Raw genomic sequence first — 20,753 nt, forward strand, 5'->3', positions numbered from 1 at the left:
TTCGTAAATTTACCCACCGCCGCCCAGGTGTTATAATTGTAGCAGCTAAGCAGGGCTTGTTGGTTTGCCACCCAGAGTTGTAGGGCCCCTGCCATGTACACCTTACGGCCCAGTAAGTCCATTCGCCTAGCCTCCTTCAATTTTGGAGCAGGCGCTTGCTGGCCATGGCATTCCCTCTCATTGTCAGACTGTACTACGAGGGAGCAGGGAGGAGGATGCACATACAAGTACTCGTACCCCTTAGATGGCACCATGTACTTGCACTCAACTCCCCTGGCAGTGGGCAGGATAGAGGCTGGAGACTGCCAGATGGTATCAGCATTGGCCTGGATCGTCCGGATAAACGGTAAAGCCACTCTTGTGGGTGCATCAGCCGACAGAATATCTACCACCAGGTCCTCTATCTCCGGGACTTCCTCCACCTGGAGGTTCATATTGAGTGCCACCCGCCTCAGGAGGTCCTGATGGGCCCTCAAGTCGATTGGAGGAGGGCTCGAGGAGGATGTTCCTGCCACCGCCTCATTTGGAGAGGAGGAAGAGGAAAGGCCGGGGACAAGCAGGTCCTGTGTGGGCTCTTGTTCTTGGACGACCTCCTGCTCCAGATGGATCTGGGATTCTGGTGGCTGAACTGGAGCTTCCTCCATACCGGTCGGAGGGGGACGGCTAACAGTAGCCTCTGGCACTCGGAGCTCTGATGGGACAGAGCGAGGCGGAACTACAGGTACACCTTGGGCCTGGTGGTACACCCAAGGTGTCCAGAATGACCACTGATGGGGGTCTTGGTCTTGGGCCTGGGTCTCCTGGAAGACTCTGGTGAGCACATGGGAATCACGGTCCTGAGCATAGGAACTGTCCGCATGAGAGGACACCGATGTGTGTCATGATGGCCATGGAGGGGCTGATAAGCCCTGGGCAGAGTCTCCCTCTCTGACTGATCTCGCTCTACTCAGCACCGGGGATCGGTACCAGGAGCCATACCAGTACTGGGAACGAGATCGGACCTGCAACCGGAACGGTGCCGGGAGGTCAACCGAGATCTCGAGGCTTGACGACGGGAGCAGCTGCGAGAGTCACAGTGCCTGGAGCGGTGCCAGGAGCTGGATCAGTGCCGAGAGTACCGGGCCGGCGAACGGGAAACTGATTGGTGCCACAAATGCGACCGGTACCGAGAAGGAGAATGGTGCCAGGAATGCGAGCGGCATCAGGACTGGGACCAGTGACGGGACCGAAAACGCCTGCGGGGCCGCGATCGTGAACAGTGCCTCTCTGTGGTGCTGACAGAGGGTGGTCTGATCAGGGCAGGCTTGCTGATCGACTGTATGACCCGCACTGGCGGTGCCGGTGGTTGAGGCAGTGCAGACTCTGTCATTGCGATCAGCTCCCTCGCCGTGGAAAATGTCTCCGGTGTGGAGGGAATAGTGAGCTCAACCACGGCTCTCGCTGGGGAGTTTTTAGGCACCGGACTCGACGGCCCTTGCGGGACCGGAATCGACGGTGCCAACGTTGTTGGTGCCACGGCAGGTGTCGGTGCCGGGCGGTCCGACTTAGTCGAGTGCTCTGGCTGCGGTGCAGGTGTCACGGAAGCAGCAGAAGTCTTATGTCTGTTCACCCTCGGGGAGAGGGAGTGGTGCCGAACAGACGTTGGTGCCGGCGACGGTCGGTGCCGAGAGGCCTTAGCGGTACCGGTGTGATCCGGTGCCGAGGAAGCGCTTCTGCTTGTAGACTGTCCAGCGCTCAGTGCCGAAGGTGGAGGGGTAAGAGCTGCCTCCATCAGGAACTGCTTGAGACGAAAGTCCTGCTCCTTTTTTGTCCTCGGCTTAAAGGCCTTGCAAATACAGCACTTATCTGCGAGGTGAGATTCCCCGAGGCACTTAAGACAGGAGTTGTGGGGATCTCCTGTTGGCATCGGCTTGTGACAGACCGAGCACAGTTTGAAACCCGGTGAACCGGGCATAGGCCCCGGCACTGGGTGTGGGGAAGGGGATAATCCCCGAACCTCTGTTAACTATATACACTAACTATGTTATGAACGAATAAAATTAACTAAAACTATAGAAATTTGAACTATATATACAAGAATTAACGAGATAACTACGAGTAGCTAGGGAAGTGGAGATCAGCTAAGCCGCGCTCCACTGTTCCAACGACCGACACGGGTGGTAAGAAGGAACTGAAGGGCCATTGGGTCAGCTGGGATATATATTCGGCGCCATGGCAGCGCCACTCTAGGGGGCAATCCAGCCGACCCACCGAGTGTTGCTAGGGTAAAAATCTTCTGACGAACGTGCACGCGGTGCGCGCACACCTAATTGGAATCGATATGAGCAAGCTCTTGAAGAAAAACCATTAACTTTAGCACAGGTGCAACTCCAGGGAGCAATCGCTAGTGCAGATGGGCTGCCAGCTACTGCTGGCATTTTAACCTCAATGATAGAAAAACCTGCTTGGAGCTAGTGCAAACTAGAGCTATGGGGAGCATTGCAACTCCAGGCATTGCACACCAGGGTGGGCTGACCCTTGTGCCAGTCACTGCACGTCTGATTTTGTTTGTTTGTTCTGTTCCCAGACCCAGCTACGATGATGGGGAAGGTTCCCTCATTCTCCCCTGGCTCCACAGTGAGCTCCGCTCTGCCCGGCTATGTCACTCTCTGCCTCACTCTACAGGTTCTCAGGCTGGCGTCAGGTAGGCACTCCGGCCTTCTCGCTGGGTTTGCTGCCTGTTCTCATGCAGAGCTCTGCTGCCCTGCAGCTCCTCACACATACAGAGAGAAGTGACCATGTCACCCCTACTGAATAGCCACATAGCTCAGGGCACACCCAGCATATCCCTCCCTCTAATGCTGCCTGGTGGACTCCTGCCAGCAAAACCCCTGGGTGAAAACTCCCATTGACTTCAGTGGGGCCTGGATTTCTCCCCTGGATTTGGTGTCTCCACTTCCCTTATGGTCCTTGCTTTAATCTAGCACCAGCCTCCTCTCTGCCCCTTCCTGCTAGCGTGGGAATGTCCCCCCTCCCCGACCCTCCATCTCCTCCTGCCACCTGGCACATTCACTGACAAAAACCTTCATTGATGCAGAGTGAAGGTGCAGGGTCTGTTAAAGAGGATGAAGGGCTTGTAAAATGTGACAAGTGTGGGGCTGTTTCTGGGCAGTAGCTCAATATAGAACAGGGTCGGTAGCTCCTGTTCAGAGCAGCTCCCCTAAAAACAAGTTTTCCCTTAGCAAGGAGAAGACGTTTGACTCTGTGCTACAGTTGTCTTATGCCCTGATCCCTGAGTGATGTGCCTTATCTGCACAGGCAGAGTGTGGGTCTGTGTGTAGTGGGTGTATTGGATCATCTCTCAGAGAATGCAGAGTTAAGGTTGGCTTTGAACCTTAACTCTTCATTAGCAAAGATTTTTGTCAGAGTCTTCCTAGTTTGTTGAACAGAAAGAGGACTCCTTGTAGTAGATGTTAATGGTCCTTTAGGTAGTTGTAGTCCTCACTTAGATTTGCAGTTGATACATGACTGTGGCTAGATAATAACACAAAGCCCTAGCTTTTATATATTGCTCGTCATCAGTAGCGCTCAAGGAACTTTATTCATTATACCCATTTTACAGATGGGGAAACTGAGGCACAGAGCAGTGAAGAGACTTGCCCAAGATCACCGGTCAGGCCAGTGGCAGAGCCAGGAATAGTTCCAGTCCCATGGTCTCTCCACTCGGCCACGTGGTTGCTATGTTGTTCCACAGCACTCCTCGCCCTGCCTGTACATTTTGTTATGGTGCAATGGGGATAATGGGATTGTGCTTTGAAGGGTTTACAGAGTGTAGTTGCTAACAGGGCAAGAAATCTGAGAGACAGTCCACGTCCCAGCATCTCAACAGTTCCCTGGTGCTTACAGTGACTGTAAGAGTGAGAGAAAACTGCTGAGTCTGACTCCTTCTCCATCCTCTGCCCCACCATCCCTCACAACGTGTAGCCCCTCTTCCTCCCCCAGCTCTCCCTTCCCTCACCGTGAAGCCATTAGTTAGCACTGTTGAAGCCTTTAATATGTAAGATGTTATTCCTTGCTGTCTCCAGATGGGGTAGACATACCTGCGTTAGCTCTGATCAAGCTGTCGTGCTATAAATGGCAGAGTAGCCACAGTGGCACGAGCAGCCTCCCTGAATATGTACCTAGGGTCCTGGGCAGGAATCACAGGATCATACCTGGGGAGCTAGTCCATCCCCCCTCTTACACCACCATGGCTACGCTTTCTCATGCTAGCTCAATCAAAGCTAATGGGTGCATGTCTCCCCACACTGGAAATTACACCTCCAGCTCGAAGTGTAGACATCTTCTCAGTGTTACCAGCTCACAGAAATTTATCACAAGTCTCATGCTATTTGATGGGTTTCTTAAAGCCACAGCTCCCAGAGGCCTGTAATAAGCTGAGACTCTCAGCTTTCATTTTGTTTTAAAGCAGGGGTCAGCAACCTTTCAGAAGCGGTGTGCCAAGTCTTCATTTATTCACTCTAATTTAAGGTTTTGCGTGCCAGTAATACATTTTAATGTTTTTAGAAGGTCTCTGTCTATAAGTCTATTGTTGTATGTAAAGTAAATAAGAGTTTTAAAATGTTTAAGAAGCTTCATTTAAAATTAAATTAAAATGCAGAGCTCCCCGGAGCCATGGCCAGGACCTGGGCAGTGTGAGTGCCATTAAAAATCAGCTCGCGTGCTGCCTTCGGCACCCGTGCCATAGGGGTTGCTACCCCTGTTGTAAAGTACGTTTCTGTCCATCTTGGTGCAGATAAATACTTGGAAATGAGACCCAAGTCATCTTTAAAGGTTCAGAAATCAGAAGGCAGAGACCAATTTTATGATTTTTAAAAAATCTCTTTTATTCTTAAACCAATCTCATCATTTGGGCGGGGGCGGGGGGTTGTCTCTTGATTTTCTTTTTGAACACTTCAAAGTTGGCAATACACATCCCGTTGCACTTACATTTCTGTCTGTCTTGGTTCCTCTCCAATTTAATTTTTTCTTTTTCCCCTGACTCATTTCACAGCACAGTTCACAGTGACTGGACCTGACCGTCCAGTCACTGCGTCCCTAGGTGGGGAGGCCATCCTGCCCTGCCACCTCTCCCCCAGGATGAGCGCTGAGAACATGGAGGTAGGATGGTTACGATCCCAGGACTCTGCAGTGGTGCACCTGTACCGTGATGGGAAGGATCAGTACGGAGAGCAGATGCCGGAATATCAAGGCAGAACTGAGCTCTTGAGAGACGACATCGCCAATGGGAGAGTTTCCCTGAGAATACGTGATATCCGACCCTCCGACGATGGACAGTACACATGTTATTTTCAGTCCCGTGCCTCTTACCAAGACGCTTTATTGGAACTACAGGTGGCAGGTCAGTAACTTGTTCTGATACTTTGACGTCTTCAGCGGGGTAATAAGTGGAGTCAGAGGGGTCATTGTGAGATGCCACTGGAAGTGTCTCATTATAGTGGGGCAGTAGCTGTGCCCTGGTTAAGGTTTATTCTAGCTCACTGTTTAACAGCTGTTTTTTCTAAGGGCTCTAAAATCCAGAAACATACTCAGATTGTCTTGAAATTTTCTGGGACACATTGGAGTCTGGGACAGAGTTAATGGGCTAAGATTGAGTTCATTAGAGCAAGGAATTAATGAGATACACAAAGACCCCTAAAAAGTCAGGTGATATTGGCATGTTGTGATTATTACAACTTTTTTGTGCACACCTGGGGCCAGACAATGGCTGATCCTCCCCATGCTGATGTCACCAGTTGTGATTGATCTCGGCTTGTGTCTGGCACCCACAGGGTAACAGTGGTTGATACACAGAGTCCTGTAGCCCAGAGCCTGGTATAAGAATGGGAGAATTGAGGAATTTCCCCCCTCCCCGCTCCCCAGGACAGGTAAAGGCAGGCAGATGCTGCCAGAGAGACCAGCAACAGCACATGTGTAGCTAGGTCTATAACCAGGACACGAGGTTTAGGTCAGATGCAGCAAAACCAGGCTGCTGACAATCCCCATGGCAAGAAGACACCTCTGTGCACTTCTACTGGCACAGTGTACAAACCACAGCAGTGAAATGAGACATATACGTGATCCTTCAAGGTACATGCACCTCTCCTCATATTGCAGTGACAGTTCTGCCAGCCTGCTCAAATTAATCCCTCCACCAGTCACTACAGCGACTCCAAACACAGTCTCCGTCATGCCTGGGTGTTGTGGAACCACCCTCACTGAACCGTTCCCAGAGCTTATTGCCAGCCCCAGGAGGCAGAGTCCAGGTGGCAGGGCTGGGGTGGTGTGTGCCGTTACTTTGTATCTCTTGGGTTTCAGGAGTTTAAGTTTAGCCGCTCTCTGCATTTTGGAAAGGCACCAGGTCCTGCTGGGCAACCGTAATTCTGCATTGGCAAGTATGTTGTAGAACCCTCGTGGCCAAGATGGACTCTGCTCTGCAGAGTGGCTCCAGCCAAGATCAGTGTGAACTGGAGTATAGCAGGGTAACTCCCTTCCCCAGGGCACAGGTGGTGGTGGTGCTCCCCCAGATTTGCTGCCTGGCTTATACTGAGCATGCTGACAAGGACTGAGCTTGCTCAGTAATATTGCTGAAGCCAGCTGCCATCACCCTGATCCCTGCCCCCCTCTCTCCCCCCCCCCACTATTGATAGGCAAGGGGTGTCCTTGCTTACTCCAAAACCTCCAGTGTCAACACACATCCATCAGAATAGTAGAGCAATGATAGGATGGGAAAATATGTATTTACAGAGGGATGAGGGTAGAAAAACAACAGGGAGAAAATAGGGGGAGGGATAAAACACGCTTAGATCCAGTATAAGGCCCCACCTGCCCAGTGGTACCACAACATTGAAGCGTAGATGCCAGGCACTGTGTCTGCACTCACAGCGCTAAGGCACTGGGCAGCGTTCCAGTTCAGCTGTGAGACTTGGGTGCTTCTGTTTGTCTTCGGCACCAGTGAACTTTCCCCGGCAAACCCCTACGGTGCCCTCTTCTGCTTCTCTCTGTAAACCCCACAGAGTGGCAACCACTTAACTAGCTAACAGCCTCCTTCCTTATTCCTAGTACAGACTCACAAGCCCCAGTACTCACAGCCCCATACAGCCCTGGATGACAGGGATACTGGGACCTGCTCTGGTTTGTCCTGCTCAGGGGAGTCCTACCTGGCACAGTGCTCCTCCTGGCTCCCGTCCTGTGACGTCCCCAGTCGGCTGCTCTGTCCTTCCTGGGCTTTTGGCAAGTGTTCGGCTACTGTCATTGTGTGAGGGCCTCTCGCTGTAGCCCTTTTGTCCAGATCTACAGACACACACACCCTGTCCCTCCCTCTCTCCACTCTCTTCCCCTGGAACACCCAGCACTTCCTCTGCCCCAGCACAGGTTTGAAGGGGCCGTGCTCTCTAAACCCCAAGGGGGTCACAAATATGTTTCTAATTAGCTTTGTAAGTGAAAGGAGTGGAAGAGTTTGGCCTCCCTGCCCATCAGTTTAGCAGCACTTAGCTCCTTCAAATGGCTCTTCTGATTCAACCCTTTGTCCCTGCTGTGCAGTGTGTGGTGAGAGGTATTGTCTGTGTTCGTAAAAGGGAGAACCAGTCCCTTGTTCCTGCTCAGGAAACTGCAGGATTATGTAGTGGCTCCCCATGATTGCTAGAACAGTAATAAACGAGAGGTAGGGCTGTCTGGTGGATAGTGCAGTGGACTGAGTGTCAAGGGACGGGGGTTCTAGTCTTGCCTTTCTGACTGAGCTGTGCTTGAACTTCGGCAAGTCTGTTTCCTCTCTCATCCTTTGACTGTGTTGCCCGTTTAGACTACAGTCTGCAGGGCACAGACTGTCTCCTACAATGTGTGTACAGCCATGGGCAGCGGGTATAAGAGACAGGAAGGCAATGCCAGACATGGCCCCACCCACACTCTGTCCCCAGCCCTCCCCCACTTCAGCACAGCTCCCTCCAGTCTCGTGAGGCTGGGGCCGCGGGGCAGCGCACCACCCACCCTCCCTGTGCTCCGGGGTCAGGGAGGCTGTGGCTGTCTGTCCTTCCCATAGGGACCAGGGAGTCTGGGTCTGCATACCACTCACATAGGGGCCTGGAGGCCTGCTCCTATGGTGCGGGGGGCTTGGCTGCCGTGGGGCCTCCGGAAGAAGAGGCGGGGTTCACCCACTGCCCATGTGTACAGCGCCCAACACACCTGGGCCCCAGTCACTACTGTAAGGCAAACAATCATAGCCAGTAACTCTGATCAACTTTTACTTAAAACCCTTCCAGCCACTCACTCCATCCGCAGCACAATAACTGTTAAATGTGGGTAACCTGAGCTGCCACAACTGGGTATTACACAGAGTTCATTTTATAACCACAACAAGGTCATTCCCTGTGTAATGTACACGTAACCCACCAAACTTTGGTTACACAAGCACCCGCTATAATTCCATGTTACTGCAGCAGGTTCAGTCTGGTCTGACAGCAGAACTCCCACCTGTGGATAACAACACATGAGATTAATATGCACATTTTGACAGTAATGGATGCTCATACCCTGAGTTGCTCCAGTTTGGAATAAAGACACCACAATGGAGTAAAGCTGCCCCAAACTGAAACAATCATTAGGTTCATAAGGGGACAATCTGAGGGTTAACTGGGACTCTTCACAAATCTAGACACAATCTTATCATTACAACTATACAGCAAATACTTTACAAACAGCACCAACAAAATTAGCATCAAATATACAAATTTCTTCAGTGCCAAATGGTTCACAGGCCACAAATCCTGCATTTAAAACTTACACTGCTGATTTGGCATTAATGTCACCACACCGCCATGAGCTGAACCAGCAGCAAGCGCCCAGTTCTTCAAATAGGCTGGTATCTGTCTCTTTGTGGTTATCTTCTCGCTGCAATCAGTAAAAGCAAGCTGTCGGATTGTTTTGCATGAGAGTGTGAGAAACTGACATGCAAGTTTCTAGGATGAGGCTAGTTCTTATCTGCTGGTAGGCAGTAACAGGATAATAAATTAGAAGGTTAGACAGAATGGCAATTACCCAATGAAGTTACAGCTGTGCTTGTGTGTACCTTATTAACCAATTAGCAACTGCTTGATTGCCTGGCCTTAATTGTATATAAGAGCATGCTGGAGAGAAATAAATGACTCTGCTTCCAATCAAACTGACTGTTGAGCTTTGTCCACGCACGCCTGCGCTGCAACAGCAAGCCTGTGAGTATCAGCACTTAGGGCAGAAATCTTCACTTCCCCTGTGGTGTGGCTGTTGCCCTCTGGGTCTGGCTGAACTAACTGAAGACTTTGGTACCTTTTTTCTTTATATTGGGAGTGGAAGTGCCCCCCATTCTTGGAGATGCCCCTACTAAGCATACTGCAAGGGTTCATAAACTTTTTCCTTTGTTCACCCGTGTTACCTGCACACTCTAGGACACCCCACCCTTACCCAATTCCTACGGCTTGGGGAGTACTCTTCTGTGGGTTTGCAGGGTCTTTTACCAGTGAAAGACCCTTACACAGTAATATCCTCACCCTCTATTTATTAACAATTATAGAGCAGCATACAATGCTATGCTCACCAATCCTGATCAGGCAGGCGGACTTTCTCTGTTGGCCAGGCAAGGTCAGTCTTGTCTGCATTCTGGCTGCTGCCCATCACAGTCATGCAGAGGATTTGTAGCAGCCCTAACCTGGGGTGTGTCTTACAGGCAAGATCTTTCTTCTTCGAGGTCTTCTTTTCTTCTTCTTCTTCTGTTCCTTCTGCTGGTCTTCTTGGACCCCAGGTTACATAGTGAAACTTGAGTCCTGCTTAGCTATACCTTAACCAATCATTTTACTAAAATATTACAAACTAATTATTTGACCAATCTTAACATACTGTGAAACAATTCTTTAACCAATCATACCCCAGCACCTTAGTTGATTTAAATCTTGCAAAATTAGTTATGCAACAGACAGAAACAATCAAAGAACCAGACAGAAACCAGACAGATAAACAATAGAGCAGTGGGGACAATAAAGGCAAAACAATAACGAAGTAGAGGTTTCACACCCACAACTGTTGATAAGTGATTCCTTGCCAGACAGAAGGCCATCAGGCCAAGTTTTCTTGCTTGGTGCCACAGGATTCTTTGCTGCTTCTCCTTATAGTGTGTATGGTAACACCCATTGTTTCATGTTCTCTGTGTATATATATCTGCCTACTGTATTTTCCACTACATGCATCCGATGAAGTGGGCTGTAGCGCACGAAAGCTCATGCTCCAAAACGTCTGTTAGTCTATAAGGTGCCACAGGATTCTTTGCTGCTCTTGCTTATCTGGTGATGGTGGGTACTATTAGGACAGGATCTCCTTCTTAACAGCTTGATATTACATTGTGTTAATGTAATTTAGATGGAATGTGAGGATGGGACTTTCTGCTTCTTGGCTCATAGCTGCTGCTCTCCTAATGTGGCTGCAGGAAAAGGCCTCAGACCCTACACCTGCCAGTCCCTGACTAGCTGGAATTGGTGGACTGTTTAAAAGGAACAGCCACAGAAGCACAGGGGATGGGATGGGTATGGTACATATAATTGCCACCATAGGCCCTTTAACCTCAGTTCTTGATTGCGGCTCTTGAGCATTTCCCATGAATCTGTCGGACCAAAGCCTTGTGAGTCACACCCCTGCTGGGATAGGACTTCATAGCCTGTGCTCTTCTGGTCAAGAATCCCACAGGGAAGGGTCATAGAATCATAGAATCTCAGGGTTGGAAGGGACCTCAGGAGGTCATCTAGTCCAACCCCCTGCTCAAAGCAGGACCAAACCCAACTAAATCATCCCAGCCAGGGCTTTGTCAAGCCTGACCTTAAAAACCTCTAAGGAAGGAGATTCCACCACCTCCCTAGGTAACCCATTCCAGTGCTTCACCACCCTACTAGTGAAAAAGTTTTTCCTAATATCCAACCTAAACCTCCCCCTCTGCAACTTGAGACCATTACTCCTTGTTCTGTCATCTTCTACCACTGAGAACAGTCTAGATCCATCCTCTTTGGAACCCCCTTTCAGGTAGTTGAAAGCAGCTATCAAATCCCCCCTCATTCTTCTCTTTTGCAGACTAAACAATCCCAGTTCCCTCAGCCTCTCCTCATAAGTCATGTGCTCCAGCCCCCTAATGATTTTTGTTGCCCTCCGCTGGACTCTCTCCAATTTATCCACATCCTTCTTGTAGTGTGGGGCCCAAAACTGGACACAGTACTCCAAATGAGGCCTCACCAGTGCTGAGTAGAGGGGGATGATCACATCCCTCGATCTGCTGGAAATGCCCCTACTTATACAACCCAAAATGCCATTAGCCTTCTTGGCAACAAGGGCACACTGTTGACTCATATTCAGCTTTTCGTCCACCGTAACCCCTAGGTCCTTTTCTGCAGAACTGCTACCCAGCCATTCGGTCCCTAGTCTGTAGCAGTGCATGGGATTCGTCCGTCCTAAGTGCAGGACTCTGCACTTGTCCTTGTTGAACCTCATCATATTTCTTTTGGCCCAATCCTCTAATTTGTCTAGGTCCCTCTGTATCCTATCCCTACCCTCCAGCGTATCAACCACTCCTCCCAGTTTAGTGTCATCTGCAAACTTGCTAAGGGTGCAGTCCACACCATCCTCCAGATCGTTAATGAAGATATTGAACAAAACCGGCCCCAGCACCGACCCTTGGGGCACTCCACTTGATACCGGCTGCCATCTAGACATGGAACCATTGATCACTACCCGTTGAGCCCGACCATCTAGCCAGTTTTCTATCCACCTTACCGTCCATTCATCCAGCCCAGACTTCTTTAACTTGCTGGCAAGAATACTGTGGGAGACTGTATCAAAAGCTTTGCTAAAATCCAGAAATAGTACATCCACTGCTTTCCCCTCATCCACAGAGCCGGTTATCTCGTCATAGAAGGCAATTAGGTTAGTCAGGCATGACTTGCCCTTGGTGAATCCATGCTGACTGTTCCTGATCACTTTCCCCTCCTTTAAGTGGTTCAGGATTGATTCCTTGAGGACCTGTTCCATGATTTTTCCAGGGACTGAGGTGAGACTGACTGGCCTGTAGTTCCCTGGATCTTCCTTCTTCCCTTTTTTAAAGATGGGCACTACATTAGCTTTTTTCCAGTCATCCGGGACCTCCCCCGATCGCCATGATTTTTCAAAGATAATGGCCAATGGCTCTGCAATCTCATCGGCCAACTCCTTTAGCACCCTCGGATGCAGCGCATCCGGCCCCATGGACTTGTGCTCGTCCAGCTTTCCTAAATAGCCCCGAACTACTTCTTTCTCCACAGAGAGCTGGTCACCTCCTCCCCATACCGTGCTGCAGAGTGCAACTGTCTGGGAGCTGACCCTGTCTGTGAAGACAGAGGCAAAAAAAGCATTGAGTACACTAGCTTACTCCACATCCTCTGTCACTAGGTTCCCTCCCTCATTCAGCAAGGGGCCCACACTTTCCTTGACTTTCTTCCTGTTGCTAACATACCTAAAGAAACCCTTCTTGTTACTCCTAACATCTCCGGCTAGCTGCAACTCCAAGTGTGATTTGGCCTTCCTGATTTCACACCTGCATGCCTGAGCAATACTTTTATACTCCTCCCTGGTTATTTGTCCAATCTTCCACTTCTTGTAAGCTGTTCTTTTGTGTTTAAGACGAGCAAGGATTTCACTGTTAAGCCAAGCTGGTCGCCTGCCATATTTACTTCTCTTCCTACACATCGGGATGGTTTGTTCCTGCAACCTCAATAAGGTTTCTTTGAAATACAGCCAGCTTTCCTCGACTCCTTTCCCCGTCATGTTATTCTCCCAGGGGACCTTGCCCATCAGTTCCCTGAGGGAGTCGAAGTCTGCTTTTCTGAAGTCCAGGGTCTCTGTTCTACTGCTCTGCTTTCTTCCTTGTGTCAGGATCCTGAACTCGACCATCTCATGGTCACTGCCCCCCAGGTTCCCATCCACTATTGCTTCCTCTACTATTTCTTCCCGGTTTGTGAGCAGCAGGTCAAGAAGAGCTTTTCCCCTAGTTGGTTCCTCCAGCACTTGAATCAGGAAATTGTCCCCTACACTTTCCAGAAACTTCCTGGATTGTCTGTGCACCGCTGTATTGCTCTCCCAGCAGATATCAGGGTGATTAAAGTCACCCATGAGAACCAGGGCCTGCGATCTAGCAACTTCTGTTAGTTGCTGGAAGAAAGCCTCGTCCACCTCATCCCCCTGGTCTGGTGGTCTCTAGCAGACTCCCACCACGACATTACCCTTGTTGTTCATACTTCTAAATTTAATCCAGAGACTCTCAGGTTTTTCTGCAGTTTCATACCGGAGCTCTGAGCAGTCATACTGCTCTCTTACATACAACGCAATTCCCCCACCTTTTCTGCCCTGCCTGTCCTTCCTGAACAGTTTATATCCATCCATGACAGTACTCCAATCATGTGAGTTATCCCACCAAGTCTCTGTTATTCCAATTACATCATAATTCCCTGACTGTGCCAGGACTTCTAGTTCTCCCTGCTTGTTCCCCAGGCTTCTTGCATTAGTGTATAGGCATTTAAGATAACCCGCTGATTGTCCCGCTTTCTTGGTCTGAGACAGGAGTCCTCCCCTCTTGTAATCTCCTGCTTGTGCTTCCTCCCGGAATCCCACTTCCCCACTTACCTCGGGGCTTTGGTCTCCTTCCCCCGGTGAACCTAGTTTAAAGCCCTCCTCACTAGGTTAGCCAGCCTGCTTGCAAAGATGCTCTTCCCTCTCTTCGTGAGGTGGAGCCCGTCTCTGCCTAGCAATCCTTCTTCTTGGAAGACCATCCCATTGTCAAAGAATCCAAACCCTTCTCTCCGACACCATCTGCGTAGCCATTCGTTGATTTCCACGATTCGACGGTCTCTACCCTGGCCTTTTCCTGCCACAGGGAGGATAGATGAGAACACCACTTGCGCCTCAAACTCCTTTATCCTTCTTCCCAGAGCCACGTAGTCTGCAGTGATACGCTCAAGGTCATTCTTGGCAGTATCATTTGTGCCCACGTGGAGAAGCAGGAAGGGGTAGCGATCCGAGGGCTGGATGAGTCTCGGCAGTCTCTCCATCACATCGTGAATCCTAGCCCCTGGCAAGCAGCACACCTCTCGGTTCTCCCGGTCAGGGCGGCAGATAGATGACTCAGTCCCCCTGAGGAGAGAGTCCCCGATCACCACCACCCTCCTCCTCCTCTTGGGAGTGGTGGTCGTGGAACCCCCATCCCTAGGAAGGTGCATCTCATGCCTTCCAATCAGTGGAGTCTCCTTCTGCTCTGTTCCCTCAGGTGCATCATCCACTCCACTCTCTGCACTAATACCTGTGGAGAGAACATGAAAACTGTTGCTCACCTGTATCTGTGTTTCTGGTACATGGATGTTTCTGGTACTCTTTCCCCTTCTGGAAGTCGCATGCCGCCACTTATCCTCGCTGGCCTTCTGTCCCCGCTGCGTAGCCTGCTCTGAATCTTCAGAACGTTGTGCCCGCTGCAGCTGATCCTGACGTCTATCCAGGAAATCCTCATTTTCTTTTATGGAATGCAGGGTTGTTATTCGTTTCTCCAGACCTTGAATCTTCTCTTCCAAGATGGAGATCAGCTTGCACTTGGTACAGACAAAGTCGCTCCTATCCTGTGGAAGGAAGACGAACATGGCGCATCCTGTGCAGGTCACAACGGCGGATTGCTCAGCATCCATGGTCTCTTCCTTCTAAGAGCTCTCTCCAGGCGAACTCCCAGGCAAACTCCTTCTGTTTGCCTCGCTGCTCAGCTGGTTCGCAGCTGACTGCCTTTTTATAACAGTCAGGCCCAGCTGGAACAAAGCACTCCCAGATCAAACTGGTCAAACAAGCAATCAAACAATCAAGCACACAGTCAACCTGCCAAACTGCCCCCCCCAACAGACACTCAGATACTCACCAGCGCAGTCCCCCTACTGCAGCACTTAGCGTACCTCTGCTCAGAGGGATCCCAGGCAAACTCCTTCTGTTTGCCTCGCTGCTGTTCGCTGCTCAGCTGGTTCGCAGCTGACTGCCTTTTTTATAACAGTCAGGCCCAGCTGGAACAAAGCACTCCCAGATCAAACTGGTCAAACAAGCAATCAAACAATCAAGCACACAGTCAAACTGCCAAACTGCGCCCCCAACAGACACTCAGATACTCACCAGCGCAGTCCCCCTACTGCAGCACTTAGCGTACCTCTGCTCAGAGGGGTCCCAGGCAAACTCCTTCTGTTTGCCTCTCTGCTGTTCGCTGCTCTGGGTCTAGACACCTGGGTCTAGACACCTGTTCCTTCTCTGTCTCTCCTGGGAGGTTGTTTCCCTCTCTAGGCTAGTCTGTGTGAAATTTCCCAACTCCATGAGGGCCTCTCTGCATACACACTGACACTGCTATAGTGAAATCAGTTTGAATTCACACCTGGTTAAGGTACACAACTCTTGTTTCAGATTAAGATAATTTTATTTCAGTTTATCTTGTCAATACTAAAAAAGTGTGATCTGGTGTGAGAGGCGTGACTTTAACCCAGCATTTCCTTCAGACTGCTGTTCTGGGCAACACAGTATGGGGAGGAGGTGAGCAGCCCTCAGTGGGGAAAGAACAGGTTAAGGGCTATTCAGAAAAGCTGGACATGCACAAGGCCATGGGGCTGGATCTAATGCATCCGAGGGTGATGAGGGAGTTGGCTGATGTGATTGCAGAGCCATTGGCCATTATCTTTGAAAACTCATGGCGACTGGGGAAGGTCCCGGACAACTGGAAAAAGGCAACGTAGCAAAGTGAGGACTCACCGGTGCGGCGCCTCCTGCTGGTTGTCCAGGGAATTAGCTCAATTACAGCTTTGGAGCGCCTTCTGCAGGCCAGTGTTTCACCTGCCGCTGGTCCCATGTCCCTCCCAGACCCTTTACCTTGGGGTTCTGCCCCAGCATTACCCCCACGCTCTTGGTCTCGCCTCTCAGGGGAACCCCCAACCCTCTATCCCCAGCTTGCCTCAGTGGATGATCATCTGGATGATGGGATGGATTGCACTTTCAGCAAGTTTGCAGATGACACTAAGATGGGAGGAGAGGTAGATATGCTGGAGGGTAGGGATAGGGTCCAGAGTGACTTAAACAAATTGGAGGATTGTGCCAAAAGAAATCTAATGAGGTTCAACAAGGAAAAGTGCAGAGTCCTGCACTTAGGACAAAAGTATCCCAAGCACTGCTACAGTCTGGAGACCAACTGGCTAAGCAGTAGTTCTGCAGAAAAGGACCTTGGGATTACAGCAGATGAGAAGCTGGATATGAGTCAACAGTGTACCCGTGTTGCCAAGCATGCTAATGGCATATTGGGCTTCATTAGTAGGAGCATTGCCTGCAGAGAGAGGGACGTGATTATTCCTCTCTATTTGGCATTGGGGAGGCCACATCTGGAGTACTGCATTCAGTTTTGGGGCCCCCACTACAGAAGGGTTATGGAGAAATTGGAGAGAGTCCAGCAGAGGGCAGCAAATATGATCAGGGGGTTGGGGCACATGATTTATGAGGAGAGGCTGAGGGAACTGGGATTATTTAGTTTTCAAAAGAGAAGAGTGAGGGGGGATTTGATAGCAGCCTTCAACTACCTGAAGGGGGGTTCCATTTCAGATTTTGGTGGGGGTGGGGCAGCTTTAACCATGATTCCCGGGGCTATTTTTTACTGCATCAATAATCCACAGTCACTTCAAAAGTAGCCCAATATATTTAAACATTTTTATTAACACTACAGTCTATACCTTTAAAAAGAATCACTTTCTAGAGTATAATTAAATGATGGATGTTAGTAGCATATTGATCTGTAACAAATTTTGGAAGCTAAATCATCCAAATTGTTCAGATTGGCGTAGGTTTATGTTCACTGAAGGGTTTATACAAATAGTTATAATAAATACAAAGGATTAAGTTAGCAGGAGGTTTCTGGTGTGTTGCTGTAAGGATCTGAGAGAGTAAACATCACCTCCATGAAATTCACTGATTGCACTCAAGTTTGTGAGACTGCCACCCTCACAGATGTTAAACAGCAAATCCAACAGGAAATATGAATATTTACCAGCTGGAAGAGAAGATACAGCAGAAAGCTGCAAAATGGCTACTTGAGGGTAGCAGCTCCTCAAAAGATATCTGGGGAAAAGGTCCTAGAATAGAAAAGTGCAACCCCAAATTGAGGAGATTTGGTAAAATCCAGACATTCCCAGGGGAACTGGTGTTTCTGTGTCACAGCTGATGGACCTGACCCAAGTCACCTAAAGCCCATTGTTGGCAAAGGAAAGACTCCCACAGACAAGTGGGACCAAATGGTAGAATAATGGCAGTGCCCAGTGTGGCCGTTTCACTACAAATTAGAGTGTTGGAAAAAATTGAGAAATTTTAAGTGTAATTTAAGCAATATCTCTGGTGGTGGCAGCTCATGCTTGTTTTCTCATAGCAGGGAGCGATTCCAGGTTTTCTATTCTGCAGCACGGCTCTTGCAGCCTGGCTAGGCTTTACTTTCTCCACTTATCTAAGTGTAGACAATGAAAAAAAAATCAGTTCTACAGCTTTAATTCATTTCACTTTCAATGTCCTAATGCTCCATGTAGACTGCAGACTCACCCCTGCGGCACCTCCTGCTGGTGACTCCTGGGAATTAGCTCAATTCCAGCTCCGGAGTGCCCTCTGCAGGCCAATGATCTGCCTGTCCTCTGGCCCCCATGTCCCTCCCTGGTGCCCTGTTAGCTGGGGTGCTGCCCGCAAGCAGTAACCCCTTTCTCTCAGGGTCTCCCCTCCCTGGGAAACCCCCACCCTATCTCACCGTATGGCTACTGCCAGTCATCATCTAGCCCCATCCCCTGGGGCAGACTGTAGTATCAGCCACTCATCACTGGCAAGGAGGGTTTGGACCTGCTGCCTTGGCCTACCCCTGGGCTGCCCTCTACAACCCCTAGTATCCCTTGGCCTTCTGCTAGGCTGCAGCCTGGGGTTTTCCAGGCTAGAGCTCCCCAGCTCCTCAGCCTGTCCCCAGCCCTGCTTCACTCAGGTACCCTGTCTTTAGCTCCCTGCAGCCAGGCCCTTCTCCCTCTACAGACAGCAGGAGACTGACTGTCTGCCCCTAGATTCTCTGCCTTTATAGGGCCAGCCGAGTCTGTTTGGGGCATGGCCCCAGCTGCAGCCACTTCCCCCAATCAGCCCAGCCTAAAAGCTGCTTTCTCCAGCCACAACCCCCTCCCAGGGCTGTTTTTAACCCTTCAGGGCAGGAGTGGGGGTCCACGTTGCTACATTCCAATGTTTGGGTTTCAAACACTGCACAGGATTCTTGGCCTAAGAACTATTTTCAGTCAGATACGTAGCCTTTAAAAATAAGTTTTAAGTGCTGGAACTAGGGGTACTGGAGGTGCAGTACCCCGTGTCTTGAAGTGATTTCCATCACATACAGGGCCAGCATAATGACTGCATGATCTCTAGATTATTCTTGGACATGATATTTTTGGAGATCTTTCTATTTTTATCATGAAATACATTTTCAGATTGTGTTGTAATTTGGTCTTTCACCTTTAACATAAACGAGCTGATGCTGAGCTACAGGGTTTAAGATGAACATTTACATGTTTGTCAAGGGGGAAAGTAGCATTAGACTCTAGAGAGAAAATATGTGCATTCATTAACAAAATGAAAGGAGGGGATGAAATTAATGATGGCTCGAGTAGCTGAGGTACCAAACTTAAAAAAAAAAAAATCGTAAAAAGTCACTAAATAACTAAATGATGGATGTTAGCAGCATGGATCTAGACTATAATAAATTTTGGCAGGCAAATCTTACAAATTGTTCATATTGGTTTTGGTTTATGTGCACTGAAGAGTTTGTCCAAAATGATAAATACAAAGGATCAAGTTGGAAGGCTTTGAGAGTAAACATCATGTCAGTGAAATTCACAGATTGTACTCAAATTAGTGAGATTCTGAAATATTAAAGAGTAAGTAAACATGAGCCAAGATTACTTACCAGTTGGAAGAGAAGGACGTACAGCATAGCAGACACAGGCTATACAAAGACTGCTTAAGGGCAGCATTTGCTTGTATCTGCACATGTAAAGGAGAAAATTGCAATCCTGGGGAGATTTGGTAAGATCAAGGCATTCACCAAGGAATCAGTGTTGTGTGTAACAGTCTATATGGCCCTACCTGGTAACCTGACCCAAAGCCCATTGTAGTTAAAGGAGTGAATCTCACAGACAACTGGGATTAATGGAAGAATAGATGAGGGAGAAAAATTATTCTCCTTAATCTCTGACGATAGGACAAGAAGCAGTGGGATCAAGGAAGGTTTAGGTTGGACATTAGGAAAAACTTCCTAACTGTCAGGATAGTGAAGCACTGGAATAAATTGCCTAGGGAGGTTGTGGAATCTCCATCACTGGGGATTTTTAAGAGCAGCTTAGACAAACCTGTCAAGGATGGTCTAGATGGTGCTGGTCCTGCCATGAGTGCAGGGAATTGGACTTGATGATCTGACCCAAAGCCCATTGTTGTCAAAAGAAAGACTCCCACAGACAAGTGGGACCAAACGGCAGAATAATGGCAGTGCCTAGTGTGGTTATTTCACTACAAAATTAGAGAGCTGGAAAAAATGGGAAAGTTTTAGTGTAATTTCAGCAATGTTTGTGGGGTGACACCTCATGTTTGTTGCCAGCAGGGGAAGATCCCAGGTGCTCATTCTTTAGCTCTGCTGCTCTAGCAGTGAAGCACTGACATCCAAAGCTGGGCTTCTAACCTCATTGTGCAGCAGCCAGCCCCCACTCCTTTCTCCCCCCCTTCCCCGCCAACCTGAGCAGCCCTGTCTACTGGTGTCACAAGGAGGGGGCTTGCTCCTCTGACATAAGCACAATCACTCCCTGAGCTTGCTTGTTTTGAATTTGAAAAAAGTGCAGCAGCAGATCCCAGCCCTGAGTAGGATCAGTGAATGTCATGGAGGTGACGTTTATTCTCATCCTTACAGGAGTTTGCATGGGCTGAGCCTTTAATTGTTCTGCCTGAAGAGTGGGCATCCCTCACTCCGAGCAGGGGAGGGGAGTAAAGCAAAGACACAAGCTGCTTGCATTCCTCTCACCCTTGGCTAGTGAGGGGAGAGGCAGGAGACAGTGTTTAGGGGGGTGCTCCAGCCCCCTGTGAATGGCGCCCTTGGTTCCAAAGAAGATGGAGCTTGGCTGTTCTCAGTGGTGGCAGATGACAGAACAGGGAGCAATGGTCTCAAGTTGCAGTGGGTTGGATATTAGGAAACATTATTTCACTAGGAGGGTGGTGAAGCACTGGAATGGGTTACCTAGGGAGGTGGTGGAATCTCCATCCTTAGAGGTTTTTAAGTCCTGGCTTGACAAAGACCTGGCTGGGATGATTTAGTTGGTGTTGGTCCTGCTTTGAGCAGGGGGTTGGACTAGATGACCTCCTGAGGTCCATTCGAACCCTAATCTTCTGTTATTCTATAATGCTATGGAGTGTTTGTGTTTCTCTTTTGCTGAGTGTATTTCCTGGCTTTCAGAGGTACCAGTTCTCTGCTACCCATTTCTGCATTCTGGAAGGGTACAAGGCACTGCCAACACAACCAAACTCCCCTATTGCAAGGTTTTTTATTTGTGACTTAATTTAGTGCTTGTCTACATGTATGTAACCCCTACCCGTCAGAGTTGGCAGTAACAAGGGCTGGATTCAGTATCTAGGGGTTCCTTTTCAAT

At 49.3% G+C, this 20,753-nt stretch overlaps 1 protein-coding gene across 2 annotated transcripts in view; it reads left to right on the forward strand.

Moving 5' to 3' along the window:
- Positions 1-20,753, forward strand: part of LOC123345197 (butyrophilin subfamily 1 member A1-like) — a 651,080-nt gene that overhangs the window by 267,345 nt on the left and 362,982 nt on the right. The window contains exons 2-3 of one of the 2 annotated variants that reach the window (XM_044981901.1): positions 2,567-2,683; positions 5,033-5,380. The exons of the other annotated variant lie outside the window; for it this stretch is intronic. Of the exons in view, the coding sequence (XP_044837836.1) occupies positions 2,578-2,683; positions 5,033-5,380 (454 nt within the window). The 5' untranslated portion in view covers positions 2,567-2,577. The remainder of the gene's footprint in view (positions 1-2,566; positions 2,684-5,032; positions 5,381-20,753) is intronic. 2 annotated transcript variants of the gene reach the window in all.

This window comes from Mauremys mutica, chromosome 12 (assembly GCF_020497125.1).
Source record: "Mauremys mutica isolate MM-2020 ecotype Southern chromosome 12, ASM2049712v1, whole genome shotgun sequence".
NCBI classification, from domain to species: Eukaryota; Metazoa; Chordata; order Testudines; family Geoemydidae; genus Mauremys; species Mauremys mutica.